This window comes from Podospora bellae-mahoneyi (assembly GCF_035222275.1).
Source record: "Podospora bellae-mahoneyi strain CBS 112042 chromosome 1 map unlocalized CBS112042p_1, whole genome shotgun sequence".
Classification (NCBI taxonomy): domain Eukaryota; kingdom Fungi; phylum Ascomycota; class Sordariomycetes; order Sordariales; family Podosporaceae; genus Podospora; species Podospora bellae-mahoneyi.
The window spans coordinates 5,045,084-5,059,529 of NW_026946359.1; the positions used below are offsets into that span (position 1 = coordinate 5,045,084).

At 52.0% G+C, this 14,446-nt stretch overlaps 6 protein-coding genes across 6 annotated transcripts; 3 read left to right on the forward strand and 3 right to left on the reverse strand.

Annotated features, from left to right (window-relative positions):
- Positions 1–4,062: 4,062 nt before the first annotated feature.
- Positions 4,063–4,691, reverse strand: QC761_0016770 (uncharacterized protein; the record flags this gene model as incomplete). Its single annotated transcript, XM_062872020.1, has 2 exons — positions 4,063–4,525; positions 4,588–4,691. 2 exons carry the CDS (start codon positions 4,689–4,691, stop codon positions 4,063–4,065), a joined length of 567 nt encoding a protein of 188 aa, XP_062737968.1.
- Positions 4,692–5,069: 378 nt separating this feature from the next.
- Positions 5,070–6,671, forward strand: QC761_0016780 (uncharacterized protein; the record flags this gene model as incomplete). Its single annotated transcript, XM_062872021.1, has 1 exon — positions 5,070–6,671. The coding sequence occupies one exon, from the start codon at positions 5,070–5,072 to the stop codon at positions 6,669–6,671; it is 1,602 nt and encodes a 533-aa protein (XP_062737969.1).
- Positions 6,672–7,381: 710 nt separating this feature from the next.
- Positions 7,382–8,065, forward strand: QC761_0016790 (uncharacterized protein; the record flags this gene model as incomplete). Its single annotated transcript, XM_062872022.1, has 1 exon — positions 7,382–8,065. The coding sequence occupies one exon, from the start codon at positions 7,382–7,384 to the stop codon at positions 8,063–8,065; it is 684 nt and encodes a 227-aa protein (XP_062737970.1).
- Positions 8,066–9,854: 1,789 nt separating this feature from the next.
- QC761_0016800 (uncharacterized protein) lies at positions 9,855–10,664 on the forward strand (the record flags this gene model as incomplete). The annotated part of the gene is made up of 1 exon (XM_062872023.1): positions 9,855–10,664. The coding sequence occupies one exon, from the start codon at positions 9,855–9,857 to the stop codon at positions 10,662–10,664; it is 810 nt and encodes a 269-aa protein (XP_062737971.1).
- Positions 10,665–10,719: 55 nt separating this feature from the next.
- On the reverse strand, positions 10,720–11,782 carry cyp1 (Peptidyl-prolyl cis-trans isomerase-like 1). The gene is made up of 3 exons (XM_062874785.1): positions 11,545–11,782; positions 11,272–11,485; positions 10,720–11,212 (listed from the first exon to the last, which is right to left on the reverse strand). The coding sequence occupies exons 1-3, from the start codon at positions 11,578–11,580 to the stop codon at positions 10,968–10,970; spliced, it is 495 nt and encodes a 164-aa protein (XP_062737972.1). The 5' UTR covers positions 11,581–11,782; the 3' UTR covers positions 10,720–10,967.
- Positions 11,783–12,019: 237 nt separating this feature from the next.
- On the reverse strand, positions 12,020–14,286 carry QC761_115090 (uncharacterized protein). The gene is made up of 2 exons (XM_062874786.1): positions 13,547–14,286; positions 12,020–13,435 (listed from the first exon to the last, which is right to left on the reverse strand). Exons 1-2 carry the CDS (start codon positions 13,622–13,624, stop codon positions 12,329–12,331), a joined length of 1,185 nt encoding a protein of 394 aa, XP_062737973.1. The 5' UTR covers positions 13,625–14,286; the 3' UTR covers positions 12,020–12,328.
- Between the last annotated feature and the right edge of the window lie 160 nt (positions 14,287–14,446).

The following is a 14,446-nucleotide window of genomic DNA, read 5'->3' on the forward strand; positions in this document are numbered from 1 at the left end:
GGTGTGTTTCCCTGCGAGATCAACACCACGATACTTTCTCCTGAGCGGCGGTCCCCCAGGAACTCTCATCATATCCCTTAACTCAAGCAATAACTTCCACATATGACCATAACCAACTGAAAACTCGGGATCCCGTCCGCTCTCCCCTAGATAAGCAGTTGAGTGCAATGTTATCTTCCGGGATGACTTTTGCCCCATTTTTCCGCTCAGTCAGCGCCCAAACGTTTTGGTTTCCACAAAAGGCTCAACACCAGGCACGAGGAGCGTCACACCAGCTCCGCCCAAGGCCTGGCTAGATGCACCTCGAGCGAGGCAGGATGCCTTGCTCCACTGACGCACACTCTGCTGCACCTTGGACACGTCATCTCCCATGTTAACCACGACACCGACCATATAGTCGGCACCATATTCGGCATCCGGTTCGCACAGCTCGGCGACCATGTTCTCCGACACGCACTCATTTACCCGAGCAAGCACACGACTGAGCACGTCAGCAGCAATACCCTGGCGATGAGCCTGCGCACCAACGTACAGCCCGACAACAGCATTCCCGCTGTGTGCGAAGGCGACCGTGTTATTGTTGCAAGAGGGCGCAATGCTCTCTAGGTGGTTGGAAATCTGGCGAATGGCGGCAACAACCCCGGCTGTGGCCTTGCCTTCGGTAAGCTCCTCTCCTATCGATGCAAGGCGTAGTGAAGATGACGTCTCGACTTCAAGGACAGGCGCACACGTCTCGTGACTTTCGACCGACCTCTTTGAAGATTCCGCCCTTTTACCCAAGTCGGCAGTGCTATAACCAAGATTCAGCAATCAGTTTTGGCCTCTTTCTAAGACAGCGCAAAAAGGTGGACTTACCAGACTCGCAGAGCAGTTGGTGTCAGGTCTGTGTCAACTTCAGAAAAAACGGCCATATCGAACAGCACCGTCTTCTCGCACACAGTCCATGCGAGCCACGTTCGGGTACATGTCCCATTTTCGCGGATCGCTCCCGGCGCTGCTGCATGACACTGGGCATGGGTTGATGGCCTCAGTGGGAATGCGTCTTGTTGCTTCCAGCCACTGCTGCTCGAGCTTCTCCACAACATCGGTGTTGAACAGGTCGGGTTGTGGTCTCGTTGCCGCATCAACAACCGGAAACTTCTGGAATTCGGCGGGGAGCTGCGAGGCATCGAAGTATCGGGGTTGCTCAAACCCTTGGGCGGCGGCCAAAGGCACCTTGGCCCCCAAAAGGGCAAGGGCCACGCGCAACAACATTACTGCGGGCACCAACAGAAAGAAGAAAACAAAAGAGTGACAAAAAGAGTGTAAGTGTCAAGCAGTCACCGCCCGGAACAATGGTGTGTCGACAGTATGCACTGAAGGGGTCGGAATGCGAACCTTTACGACATGGACACCGCCATATATATATTACTGGCCTGTTGGACCTCTTACCGAAGACAGCACCAGCAGAATGTTGGCTGCTTATGTCGAAAGCCATACGGTCGCCTACGTCCCAATCTCGTTCGATTCTTCGGATCCACGGCCGCTGAATTGTAGACGGCCGATGTAACGGACCCGGAAACTCTAAGCATCACACTAATTTTCTTTTTGAAGGGTGCCTCGTCCTACCTCGAGGCGAGGTCCGTTCTGTCTCGTACCCTTCCGGCCAATAGCAAGAGTCCTTGCATTGCGCTTGTCCCCAAGCTCCTGGTTCAGGGGCTCAGGGGTCCACAACTCTCACCCCACAAGGTAAGCCCAGTCCTTGTCAAACAACAGATCCCGACGGTATGTTAAATCCCGGCTAAGACATTGTACGCAATTCTACCTCTTCAAAGATTTTAACTCGCTACTCCCTACATCCAAGTTCCCAAGTATGTAAGTCGGAATATCAATCCTTCAGTTACCCTTTTCTGTCTTGGATTCTAAGACCTATCTGGCTTGGCTTCCATTCTGTGGCGTCTCGTTTGACACTGTAGTAGCATGAATCTCTACCAACGATTGATGTCAAGTGGCTGGAAGAATCCCATTGTCAATACCGAGCATGCTACTCTTCTTTATATACCCTTACCTGAGCTAGCGTAGCTAAGGTAGTAGACGTCGGGTTTCTTTTGGCCATTCTGGATTGTCCTGACTGTGGCCTTGGAACTTTTTCTCGGTCCCCTAATTTATCAGCCTATTGTTGCTCCGCATTGATTCCTTCTATCACTAGCTAAACTACCGCCAAGTTAAAGAGCGCTCCTTGTGGCGGGTTGACGCTCAGTTAGAGATGTGGTTGAGAATTTACCTTGCGTCCTCAGCTGGATCCAGATGACCAGGTTACCAACGCAGTAAGCACCAAATCTTGGTAATGCTACCTCGTCAAATCACCGAGTATAGATATGCTAAAATAGCCATCACGCCTTGCTGGGGGGCATGTGTCTGCGTTGAGACTCTTGAAAGGGCTCTGCACCTCTTTCGTTTTCTTTCCCTCGCTCTCTTCTCGAAACCAGCGCCCTCCCGGTGTGCTGCCTTCATTGTCGTCTGTTATCTCCAATAACCCTCGTCACTCGCTCCTTGTCACCACCATTGTCATCAGACACCATGAGGGCTTTTTTGTCCCTCTCCTCCTGGCTTCTGCTGGGAGTATTTCTTATCGGCCAAGTCCAAGGTGGCCCCAATTCGACATGTGCTCATGCTGCCGAGCGTATCCTTGCCTACATGTTATATGAGGCCGAAGGACTCGCACTTAGGGAAAGAACACTGGGCGAGTGCTCGCAAAAAACTGCACACCCGGTCAAGGGAGGCGTTGCGACTTTCACCAGGTGTGTTCACATTAGAGGTGCCTGATCCGATGGCTAACCCTACCCAGTTTTTGACATACATTGCTGGACAAGGCGCCAATGGCAGCCCATCTCTCAAGAACAACCCTAGATATCAGGCGTTTAATTCGAACAACAGGGACAACATTGAAAACACCATCCGGCTCCTCGCCACTGACCCAAGCATGACAAGGGTAGTTGATGTCGATTTCAAGCCGTGGTTGGTGCTGGAACATGGCAATGGCTATGTGCGCCTCATGGACGATGGGTACCGTGAGTACATCCCATGGTTGCGGAGCCACATCGACGCGATGGACCCCGGTCCAGCAAAGACCCAGGCGGCCACTGCTCTCAACAACGTGGGGCTGCTCACGGGCAGGATAGTCTGGCTCCGCGATGCGCCGCTCAAGGGTGCTATAGCCGACGAAATGATAAGCACGTTCGACAAGAATCAGCAAAACACATTCTACAAGATGAAGGCTCTCAGGGACGACAAGGGCAACCTCCTCAGGGATGAGAAGGGAAACGTCAAATACGAGATTTTCAACCCACCCCTGAAGCCCATCGACTGGAAGGCCGAGACCAGGACCTTTGCTGGGAAAACGTGGAAGGTTATCGACTTGGAGAAAGTGGCAAAGGCGAATCCGGAGACGTGGGCCAAGATCGGAGACGATATTACCAACCATGCATCTCTCGTCGAGCAGGGCAAGGCTGGCGCGAAGTGGATGCCAGACACCAAGCAGCAGATTCAAGTCCATGAGCCCGTCACGGTTGCCTTTAGGAAGCTGCATCAACAGCTCGTGCCGACCGCTCAGTACCCCGCGCACGAGCTGGGAGTCGAGAAGAAAGGTAAATAGAAGCAAGAGGTGTCCTTGGGGTGAATTTCTATACAATCAGCTACTTTAGCTTAGTCGTTTTAGACATGCAGTGTCGTTTTGGATGGGGTTTCAGAATAATCAATTGCTTTTATCCTACAATCTCACCAACTCGCCGTGCAAGATGTTCCTGATCCTTTGATCACCTTCCTCTCGAGAACAACTTCCTTGGCACCCACTTTTCAAGGGGTTCATTAGCATGTGCGTGAGCTACAGGAATTCAAGCGCGTCAGTCATCGTGTTAGTTGAGGTAGGTAGATTTGAAAAATTCCACACGCAGCAGATGCTGCTCCTAAAGCCAAATAAATAGACGAGAGTTAAAACTCAAGATTCGATTGGAAATCCCCATGCTAAATCCACCACCTGACAATCTCCTTCCATAAGATAAACCCCCTACCTACCTTCCCTCCTCAATTATGAAGCACCCCCCAGTCAAAATCCACAGAGTCCATAAACCTCGCCGTCGACTCATCATCAAACAGCAGCCGGCTAAGCGTCGGAGGAAGATACGCCCAAACGCTGCTCAGAAACCCAAAGTATTCCATCTCCGTGTCGAGTGCCTCCTTAAAATGTCCTCGGCGCACCACTTCCCTCATGTTCGAGAGTCGTTTGAAGGCAGACATTTTAAAGGCATTCCATTCCTGATGAGCCTGCTCGAGGGTCTTCTCCAAAAGGGTAGCTTCCCGTCGCAACGGTGAGTCCTTTGAGATTATGGTCCGAATAGTGACCCAAAGGATGCTCCAGCTTGCACCTAGGATGTCTTGTGCCACGAAGTATGTGACGGCGTAGATGAATGGGACGATAGCGAGGGGAAGACATGCCGCGAAGATGTGCAAAGAAAATGCCCATAAGAACATGACGATTGTGTTGTAACTGTTGGGTGGTTAACAATGGAACAGTAATAAGCAGAATCATGATCCAGACCGATGACGTACAATGCAATCCTCACAAGATGCAGAAACTCTTTTCTCCTTTGTTGATCAAATTCCAGTTGCTTCCTCGCAGTTGCCTTGTCGATTTCTGCAAAGAACCTGTTCATGTAGGACCGAACTGAGTCGAGATAGCCGAGCAGACAGGAGCGAGCCACTTCAAAGTCGGCAGCTACACCAAGTTCAGCCCGTTTGATTAGTTCCAAAATTCAGACAAAATTAAACGCGGTGAAAAATATGTCCTACCGTGACCAAGACAGAATGGTATGTCACCATCGGTATAATATTCTTGGCACATAATCTCGGCTTCATACCACATCGAACACGCAGCCGCTTGGTCCAAAACTGCCTGGTAACGAAATGGTCTTCCAGCCCCCCTCTTCGACAAACCAACAACAGTTTGCATCCCTTTCTGGCGCCAACAACCCAGGCCTGCAGATTGCGACACATTCATATTCCCCCCCAGTTTAATCTGCTGAACAGTCGACATGGACGGGCCAGAGGACACCAATGCGGAGAAGTTGACAGCTTCGGAGCGAAGCTCTGCTGTCCATCGCAAGCCTCGGTTCCTCGTCATTGGCGCCGGTCGGCGTGGAACCGCCTATGCGTCTGCCGTGCGACGAGAGAGATTGTCAGCCATCATTGCTGCGGTTGCAGAGCCAGTCCAGTCGACACGGATTTCTTTTGGCAAGAAATATGTCTGGGAGGATGGGCCACCGCGGGAAGACCAGGCTTTCGAGTCGTGGCAGCATTTTCTCGACTACGAGACGAACCGAAGGGAGGCCGAAGCTGCCGGTGAGAAGGTATATGCTGGGATTGACGGCATCATTGTGTGCACCCAGGACCACACGCACAAAGAGATCCTGCAGGCGTTTGGGCCGTTGAAATTGCACGTCCTATGCGAGAAGCCGATTTCAACATCTCTCCAGGACTGTCAGGACATATACGTTAGCCTCGGAGCCAACAGTCCAGAAAGGATCTTCTCAACCGGCCATGTCCTGCGATACAGCCCTCACAACATGCTTTTGAGGAGGTTCCTGTTGGAGGACAGGGCGATCGGGGAGATCATATCGGTCGAGCACACAGAGCCAGTTGGTTGGTTCCACTTCTCACACTCTTATGTGCGAGGCAACTGGCGAAAGGAGTCCGTTGCGGCGCCATCGCTCCTTTGCAAGTCTTGTCATGACATCGACTTCATATTGTGGCTACTCTGCTACAGGACGGACTTTGGAGAACCGGCGCACATGCCTAGCCTGGTTTCCTCAGTTGGCAACCTGTCACTCTTCACCAAGCATCGAAAACCGGCGGCAGCCGAAAGTGCCACCAATTGCTTCTCGTGCCCTCACGAACGGAACTGCGATTGGAGTGCCAAGAAGCTGTACGTCGAGAAGCTCTACGACAAGGGAGAGCGAGACTGGCCGATATGCGTCGTCGTCCCAGACATAGAAGATATCACAGCTACGTTGGGGACCGATCATGGGCGTGCCGTCTTGACAGAGGTTCTTTCTGCAGACTACGACGCCTCTACACCAAGAGCCACCATCGAGTCCAAGCAGTGGTATGGCCGTTGCGTCTGGGAGTCCGACAATGACGTCCTTGACGATCAAATTGTCACTCTAACCTGGGATGACGACTCTCGCGCCGTCAGCGGCCAGGAATTTCACGACCGCGGACCCAAGACCGCAGTCTTCCACATGGCCGCTTTTACGGAAGCCCAGTCCAAGCGGCGGGGCAAAATTTCGGGCACTCGCGGAGAGATACAGTACGACAGCAACGAGATTCGAGTCTACACATTTGACAAGTTCCGGGACCCGGAGGCCGTGAAAGTCTTCACCCCTCCAAAGGCCGGTGGCGGTCATGGCGGTGGTGACGGTGGTCTGATGAACAGTTTCTCACAGGCTGTCGAGGCTGTCATCAACGGCAAACTCAGCGTGGAGCAGGCGCAAGCGAAATATGTTGGCTGCACCTTGAAGGAGGCCTTTATGAGCCATGCCATGGTCTTTGCTGCCGAAGAAGCTCGACTTGGAAGGAAGATTGTTGATTGGCGTGATTGGTGGGCGAAGCTGGGGGAACGGCTCCTTGCCCAGTGAACTTGCCCAATTTTGATGATTATCAGTATCCCCCAAGGAGTTCTGTCGAAATAGCTCGAATTTAGCTAGTAGAAAAAGAGGATTAAAGAAAATACGGGGATTCCATGGTCCACCATTTCGGGTGTGATGGGTTGGTGCCAACACCTCCGAACCGCCAGGGCTTCTGGAGCTTGACTGGTGGTGGTTGCTTCTGCGGTAAGTGAGCGCCACGTCGCGAGCCTGTAGTCACTATTCTTATTGTCAACCGCTTGGGGCCTGTGTATCACGCAGGCTGCAATTTTCGGGAACAGGAAATCCTGTCTCTGCAAATCCGACTTTCTCAATTTCCATCCGATCTTGCCCAAGCTGAGTGTATAGCCCTACACGGCTAAACAACTTACGATGTGGTGGTTGCTATTTGTATTGATACCAGCAAGCTACTATGTGCCAACGCCACTCTTCGAATGCGCAACCAGCCTTTTCCTCCGAAGCCTGTCTGTAATACCAGCTGCAAAGATTGGTACGAGTTTACTGGTGAATATGAGTTGGCATGCGCCAATCTCCTCGAGAATAAACAGCCTCAGTTCAGCAATTAACGGCACCGGAATCTATGGATTTGTTTTGAATTCCTCGACACTGCCAGATGGAGTTCCGTACGGTATCGTAAATTCCTCTCCTTTCAAATTCGCTTGCCAACTTTTTTTTACTTTGGCACGTACAACTGGTGCAATATGCCGCATGTCCGGCGCACTGAATATCCAAAGGTGAACGCTTCATATGTTCCCGCATACGTCGAGGTAATTCACCGGTACCATAAACGCACCCCGTATGCCGCCAATGCCTTCCCCCTGGAGCCCTATCTGTGGTACTGCGACGACGAGGCCCTCTTCCATTACGGCGCGCCGTCACCGACCTACGGTGCCAACCATTCCGCCAACACCTACTGGATAGTGTACAACTCCTCAGCGAATCCCATGGTGCTTCGAGGATTTCACGGAACTTGTCAGTTTCCACAGATCACCCGCGGAGGGCTTGACGATAGCTGGCAGCACGGCAATGATTTGTACCAAGTCTACCACCATCTGCTTGGCTTCCTCCCCAAGAAATACGACCCAAAGCTTGTCAGTTTCCACGTGACGAACAATGTCATCACTTCGCAGGTTGCCAGCATGGTTGCGTCGGGCATGTTTGGCGGCCAGGTAGCACAGCAGAACTTCCCCCTACTTGTCCAGCCTGCTAGCATCGACAGTCTCGAGCCCGCATACCCCTGCTTGGCGGCAAAGAAGAACTTCTCGACGTATGGCGTCGGAAGCAGAGATCCGGGCTGGACTGCACATCTCAAAGCTGCCTCTAGCCTGTACGCACGTCTCGATTCCATTTGTGGTGTTTCGCCTGCGGACTCCCCTCGCCGCTAGTGGATGCTATTGCTTGGGTTGCTTGGGTGGCTGGATCGTGGTGGTACATACAGGTTACTCGGTCGACCCAGTCGATTCTCCGCCCTTTGCCTGCTCCTCAGTTAGTTGTCCCGTCTTGGCCGCCGTAGTTCCAAGAGCTTTTGCAATATACCGGTCTTCTCTTTAATTACGAGAACCCTTGGCACTTGTGGGAAAAAGAAAAAAACTCTTAATGGGAGGATCAACTGCCGCTCTTGTTCTCTTGGACGTGGTCCTGCTGCCCAGTCATTTCTCTGGGACTCTGCCTAACCCATGGTTAGCTTACCTTCTCTCAGTCGATACCTGAGTTTCTTTTCGACTTACAGGTCCCTACTCCTCTGCTGATGGCCTTTCTCAACTTGTCCTTATTCTTCCTAGCTTGCCGATAGACCCGCAGGCCAACATATCTTTCCTACACCCTACTGTAATCCTGGACACGCTGGCAAGCTTCCAAATGTTGCCCTTTGTGCCTTGCTCCCCGTCTCTTTTCACGCGAAGGTTGGCACAGTGCAGCCACCTTCCCTGTTGTCGACTTCTTGAAGTAGGACAACACTTCAAATCACCCGATGAAGATTTGCAGCTTGTCCTGGTCTCTGCCTGGGTGAGAGCTCAATCGGTGATTCAGCACGCGCTTCTTGGCCGTTGCAGAGCTCAAACTGCCTCTTCTGTTAGCCATAGGTGTCACCTTTGCCTACTAAAGTTCCGTGCCGGTCTTCTTTATTTACTTTCTGGTTCGCAACTCGGCCCTTGTGCCACCCACGTGCCGATGGCCACCCCCCCCTTTATCACCAAGGCACGATCTTCTTCGAGTGCCTCGAGGCTGGACTGCGCTCTGGATCAGACTTAAAGGCTACGCCTCCCTGCTTCTTTGTGGGATATGAAGTCTGCTGAGTTGGAGGCAATGTACGGCTTGATGTGTCTTCTGTTGATTTTGTCAGTTGATCTCCCATTTCTGACCCACGCTCGCAGCCCCCCGAGTTCATTGTTCTTACCTGCAAGTCGCGATTTGCCAAGTTCAACTAACCTGCTCGACTCTTCGGTTTGTTGCCTTCCTGTAGACAGCACTACCCAAGGTGTCTTCTCTTGGCGAGGCTCACCACCAATATGTGGTGTGGTTACAATTCTTTGAGGCCGTTCGTGGTTTTTCTGCTGGTGTAGCCTTGACTCGAAGCTGGTGTTGGTTGTTTGGCTAGGAGCTGTTTTTATTTGATTCCCAGCTCTCTCTTCGACTGTCATTGCTCACTCTCAGCCTGTTTCACAGCAAGGTTCAAGATTACCCCTCTTGAACATCAGCACTTTTGTATAGAAAGATGGAAGCCAAAGAAAGCATTTCTATCTCCCAGTGCTCTTTGCCCCTTCCTGCCACCCCCTGTTGTTCCCAGTTCGAGGATTCTATCCCTTCTATCATTCTTCTGAAAGACAAGCCCTACGTATATCGTTCACTTCCGAATGGCAACATCCGTCTCCTTCGAATACAACCGAATCCCGACGTCTCCGCCATTATCAGTTGCAGCATATCGAATATCCAATTTTGAGGACACAGAGAAACCGGGTTATACGAAGCCTTGTCCCACGTCTGGGGCTCGCCACCACTCGGGAAGAATCCTCCTTTCATACTCGTCGATGGCTGTGAATTCATCGTCGGTGAAAACCTCCATGCAGCGCTTTTGAGTCTGCGTGTCCCTGGATAGAGGGCATTTTTTTTTTTTGGATTGACGCCATTTGCATCAACCAAAGCGATGACGACGAAAAAGATCATCGAGTTGAGTACATGGCGAAGATCTACGCCAGAGCGAGAGCTGTGGTTGTCTGGCTAGCACCCGCAACAGAGGCGAGTGGCAGAGCTATGAGAACGATCCGATCGCTTGCCACATTGCCAGATGATGAGAAAGAATGGAAGGAAAGTATATTGAAACCGAAACACTTCCCGAATATGCGCCGTCACGGGCGGCTTCCAATTATACCCCGTCGGGCAGCTCCGAGCCGAACTGAGGAGTTCATTGACACCCATGAGATTGGGTCTCTGGACAAGCAGGATATCAGGAAGCTCCTCAACCGCCCTTGGTTCAAGCGCATCTGGGTAGTTCAGGAAGTAGCGGCCACTCGCCACTCGCCGCATTGTTATCGAGTGCGGCAGTGGCGACCTCAGCGGCCAGGCGCTCTGCTCAGACATCGGCAGCGTTATGCGCACATGGCAACCCAAGCACGATCCGGAGATGCAGTTCTTACGTACCCCAATCGAACCCACTATGTTTTGATGAAGAATACAGACCGAAAACCTCGACACCTAGAGAACGACGGCTCACGGTTTTCTCTCAGTCTCGGCCGCCCCCTGAGTGATCTTATCGACAAGTATCGCCACCGCGAAGCAATGGACCGCCGTGATAAGGTATATGCTCTGCTCGGCATGTGCTCAGACGACCCTGGCGCCCTGCTGTCAGACTATAACATTTCCTGGTCGCATCTAGACCAACAACTCACACGTTCGGTTCTGAAGCTGACCCACCCGGTAGTTATCGATGCTCGGGATAACAGGGACTCGGTCACGATCAAGGGAGAAGGCTATGTTGTTGGAAGGTGATGTTATCCTCATGTTAGATGGCGCACATATGCCCATGATCGTCAGATCACCGTTGTTCGGATCGTGAGTGATATTTCACCCCCCGAGAAGATCTCTATTCTGCCTGGCTCTGAGTTGATCAGTATGAGTCTTGTCTGGGATTGGGCACCAGCTGCAGGCTTTTAACCCCCTTTTCTTCACGTAAAGCCGAGAATCAAGCCAATTGTGAAGCAACTAAGACAGTCCGAATGCGAAGTTTAAGGATCGGTGAAATAGTTTTTCAGGAAGCTCATGCTATACCATGCCTCAAGATCTCACATCCACCTACTCATCCTCAGCCCCCTCCTCCGCAACATAAGCCTTCACAATCTTGACCTCCTCCACCGGCCGATCCCCCTTATCAACCGGCACCAACCCCATCCTCTGCACAACCCTGATCCCCTTCTTCACCCTCCCAAAAATAGTATGCTTCCCATCCAGCCACGGCGTCGGAGCCAACGTGATGAAAAACTGACTCCCGTTGGTGTTTGGGCCCGCGTTGGCCATACTGAGGATGCCAGCCCCGGTGTCTATTTCCTCGCATTAGCATCGCCGCCCTCTCAAGCGACGAATTCCTTGTATAACTCACGCTTCAAATCCCCCCTAAGCTCATCCTCAAACTTCTCCCCGTAAATGCTCGCCCCGCCTCTCCCTGTGCCCGTCGGGTCACCCCCCTGAATCATGAAATCCTTGATGATGCGGTGGAATATCGTCCCGTTGTAGTACCCCCGCTGGGCCAGGGTGGAAAAGTTGGTGCACGTCTTCGGGGCGTGGTCGTTGTACAGCTCAAAGACTATGTTGCCCTGCTCTTTGACGTCAGTTCTATTAATTACTTCGTAGGAAAAAGGGTGACGAGGAATACCATGGTGGTCTCGAGGACGACGTTTGTAGGCGCCATCTTTGCTTGTGGGCGGTGGTTTGTTTTGTTTGTGAAAGGTGCGGTGAGTTTGTTTGGTGAGTGGATGAGGGCCAATTGCTATTCGTAATGTGGAAAAAAAAGAGCCCTTGTTGAATCAATAAGCTGAAAACTGTAATTCGGCCGAGGTTGTTGCCAATATCAAGTGGTTTTGTAAACAGTGAGAAAGATGGATGAGACTGATGAACCCAAACTGGATGCGACTGAAGCTTGTGGTTGAACTCCACAGTAATCGCACTGTAGCAATGCCTTGAAAGCGCTGCCGGATCTACAGACGCCCACTGTATGCACACTGTAAACAAACCATGTTCACTCCTCTACTTCAGAAGGACGAATGGACTCTGATTTATATTGAAACTTAATGTACGTCATGTGAGAGGCAAGAATAGACAGTTCTATTCACTTCATTTATACAACATGTGCCCGTCCAGCCGGCTGCTGTCCAGCCATATCTTGCTATCCTCTCTTCTTCCACTGTCCTCGACTGTTGCCATTTGCCATCTTATAGAAGCGCCGTGGCGCAACCGCTGTCCCTTTTCTTTCGCAATACTATCCTTGCGGATGCTGGGTGTCCATTGAAATGCAGAAAACGCCTGTGAGCAATGCAAAAACCACCATAACCCCTTAACCAATGCAGTTGTGTAGAAGCAGAATAAAAGTACTTCTGACCGAGAAGCAACCGTTGTCGCTCGTCCGTTGTTGCCGTCAAGGCGAGACCGATGCTAATCGGTCAGCGTGGGGGCGAGGACAGCGTGCCAGAAGACTCACTCTCTAGGTCGCGTTCTCTAACTTTGATCTTCGCCTTTCCAGCGGGCGACGGTTGAGTAGGCTTTGCCACTTTGATCTTGTTCTTCACCGGCGACGGGCCCTTTGGGTTGGTCTTCTTGGGGGCAACCTGCACTGTTGAGTTCTTTCCATCTTCATCATCCACTTTCTGCTCAACGTTGAGCATGGAGCTGGCCTTGGCTTTTTCCTTCTTGGTGGTATTTGCCGCCTTCAGAGTGACCTTCTTGTTGAGAGAAGTGGTGGCCAGTTTGATCTTCTTCTTGGGTTTGGAAGCATCTGATTCCTCGGCATCGTCATCAGGATCGTCCATATCCCGCTTCTTGGGACTAGCAGCACGACTGCCGGGAAGTGGTGTGCCCTTCTGGCTGCCTGGTGGCGTGTTGTCATTGTTTTGGCTGCCGCCATTGCTGTTGCTGATCTTTTGGGCTGCTGCCCTACTCGCATTTCGCCCACTGTTGCCGATACACGACCCCATATGATTGTTGAGACGCGTCACCAGGATACAGCGCTTGCACTTGCTACAAGTCGCGCTGGGGAAACTGAGCACGTTGGGTGGCCGATCCTTGGCGCTGCCTTCTGTGCCTGGGACTGGCGAGTTTGGATCGTTGAGGTCTTTCTTTTCCATATCCTTCTTCTTTTTGCCTCGGCCTGGCCCTGGAGCGACCCAGGTCTGGCCGTAGATATCGAAACCCGGCTTCTCTATGTATGGGTGTCTCTTGCAGTAGATGACACCGGGGTCTGGCTTCTTCGCACCTTTCCCGTCTGTTGGGTGTAATAGTTTTGGGAGATTGCATCTTGGGCAGAGGACCTCCTTGGTTGTTTTGAGGGGGTTGCCCTTGAGTGTCACTCTTCCATCTTTGTAGATTGCCGCGTCTGTCTCAATCTCGACGTCGGGTCTTTGGTCTGGTGTTGAGCCATCTATGGCACCGAGTGCGAGCTTCTCGACCTTGATGGCGGCTGTGTTGGCGCGAGCCGACTTCTCGTCCCGGTGGACCCTAATCAACAAATCATGAACAAGATCGTAAAGAATGTCGTCGAGCACTGAGTGCGCCTGTAGCAAAGAGAAACAAGACCGATCCTGTTAGCAAGCGTGCAAAGGTGGGCAGCACGAGGCAGACAGGCCCAAGCGAGGGGGCGCAACGCGACCGGCAGCCAAACTTACAAGCTTGTCCATTGAAGTCGCATCCTCGGGAGCGATGACGATGCCGGCAAGGCCGGTGTCTCCCGTTCCTGATGACATACTCTGTATTGGTTGCCGTCCAGCAAATTGAACGGCGAACAGAAGAAGGCTGAAAGTCGTCGTGTGGGATGGTTTTGGGGTTGTCTTGCAAAGCCAACCGACACCATTCAGGCCAACCTTGCTAATTGAACCGGCTACCAATTTTTTGGGTCGCCTTCCCGCGACTTGGGAGATGCAGAAAAAAGTCAGCCTCCTCCTCCGCTAGTACATAGCTCGGCTGTTCTGCACCACAAATCTGATGCAGGCCTTGTAAACGGTAGGTGGGCAAAAGATTCGTCTGCAGAATACAGCTCTCTTGAAGCGGAGGGCTGGTGTCGCGGATGGTTTGACGAGCAGGCAAAAAAGTTATCGATGATATGAAGAGGGAAAAAAGCTGTCTCAGCCGTCACCTATTTTCGCTGTAGGGGGTTGAGGTACCAAGGTTTAGCGGGAGCTAACAGCAGGCGCGGGCGGAATGATCCCTGTGAGCTGGGACCGCTGCAGCTTTGCGATAGGCCGGGGTTAGGGATCTCTGTGCTCCTGGCTTGCTGTCGTGTCTCGGACTTGAACTGATTCGATGTGGAGTACAATTCGATCTCGTCTAGTTCCTAGTAATAAATGCGTGATGAGGCTGAGGCTGCATGTATGTATGAAATATTACACTCGACGTGGCAGAAAACGGGGGATCTTCCAATATCAAATTCCATCATCGATTGCGATTCGTCCCCGTTGCCTCGATGCAGCAAAGCGCACGCAGGCGGGGAACGTCAGTTCGCGGGGACCAATCAAAACAGGGTTTGAGCGTTTTCCATGAACCCGTTTGACGTTCTAGGGGGTGCCCGT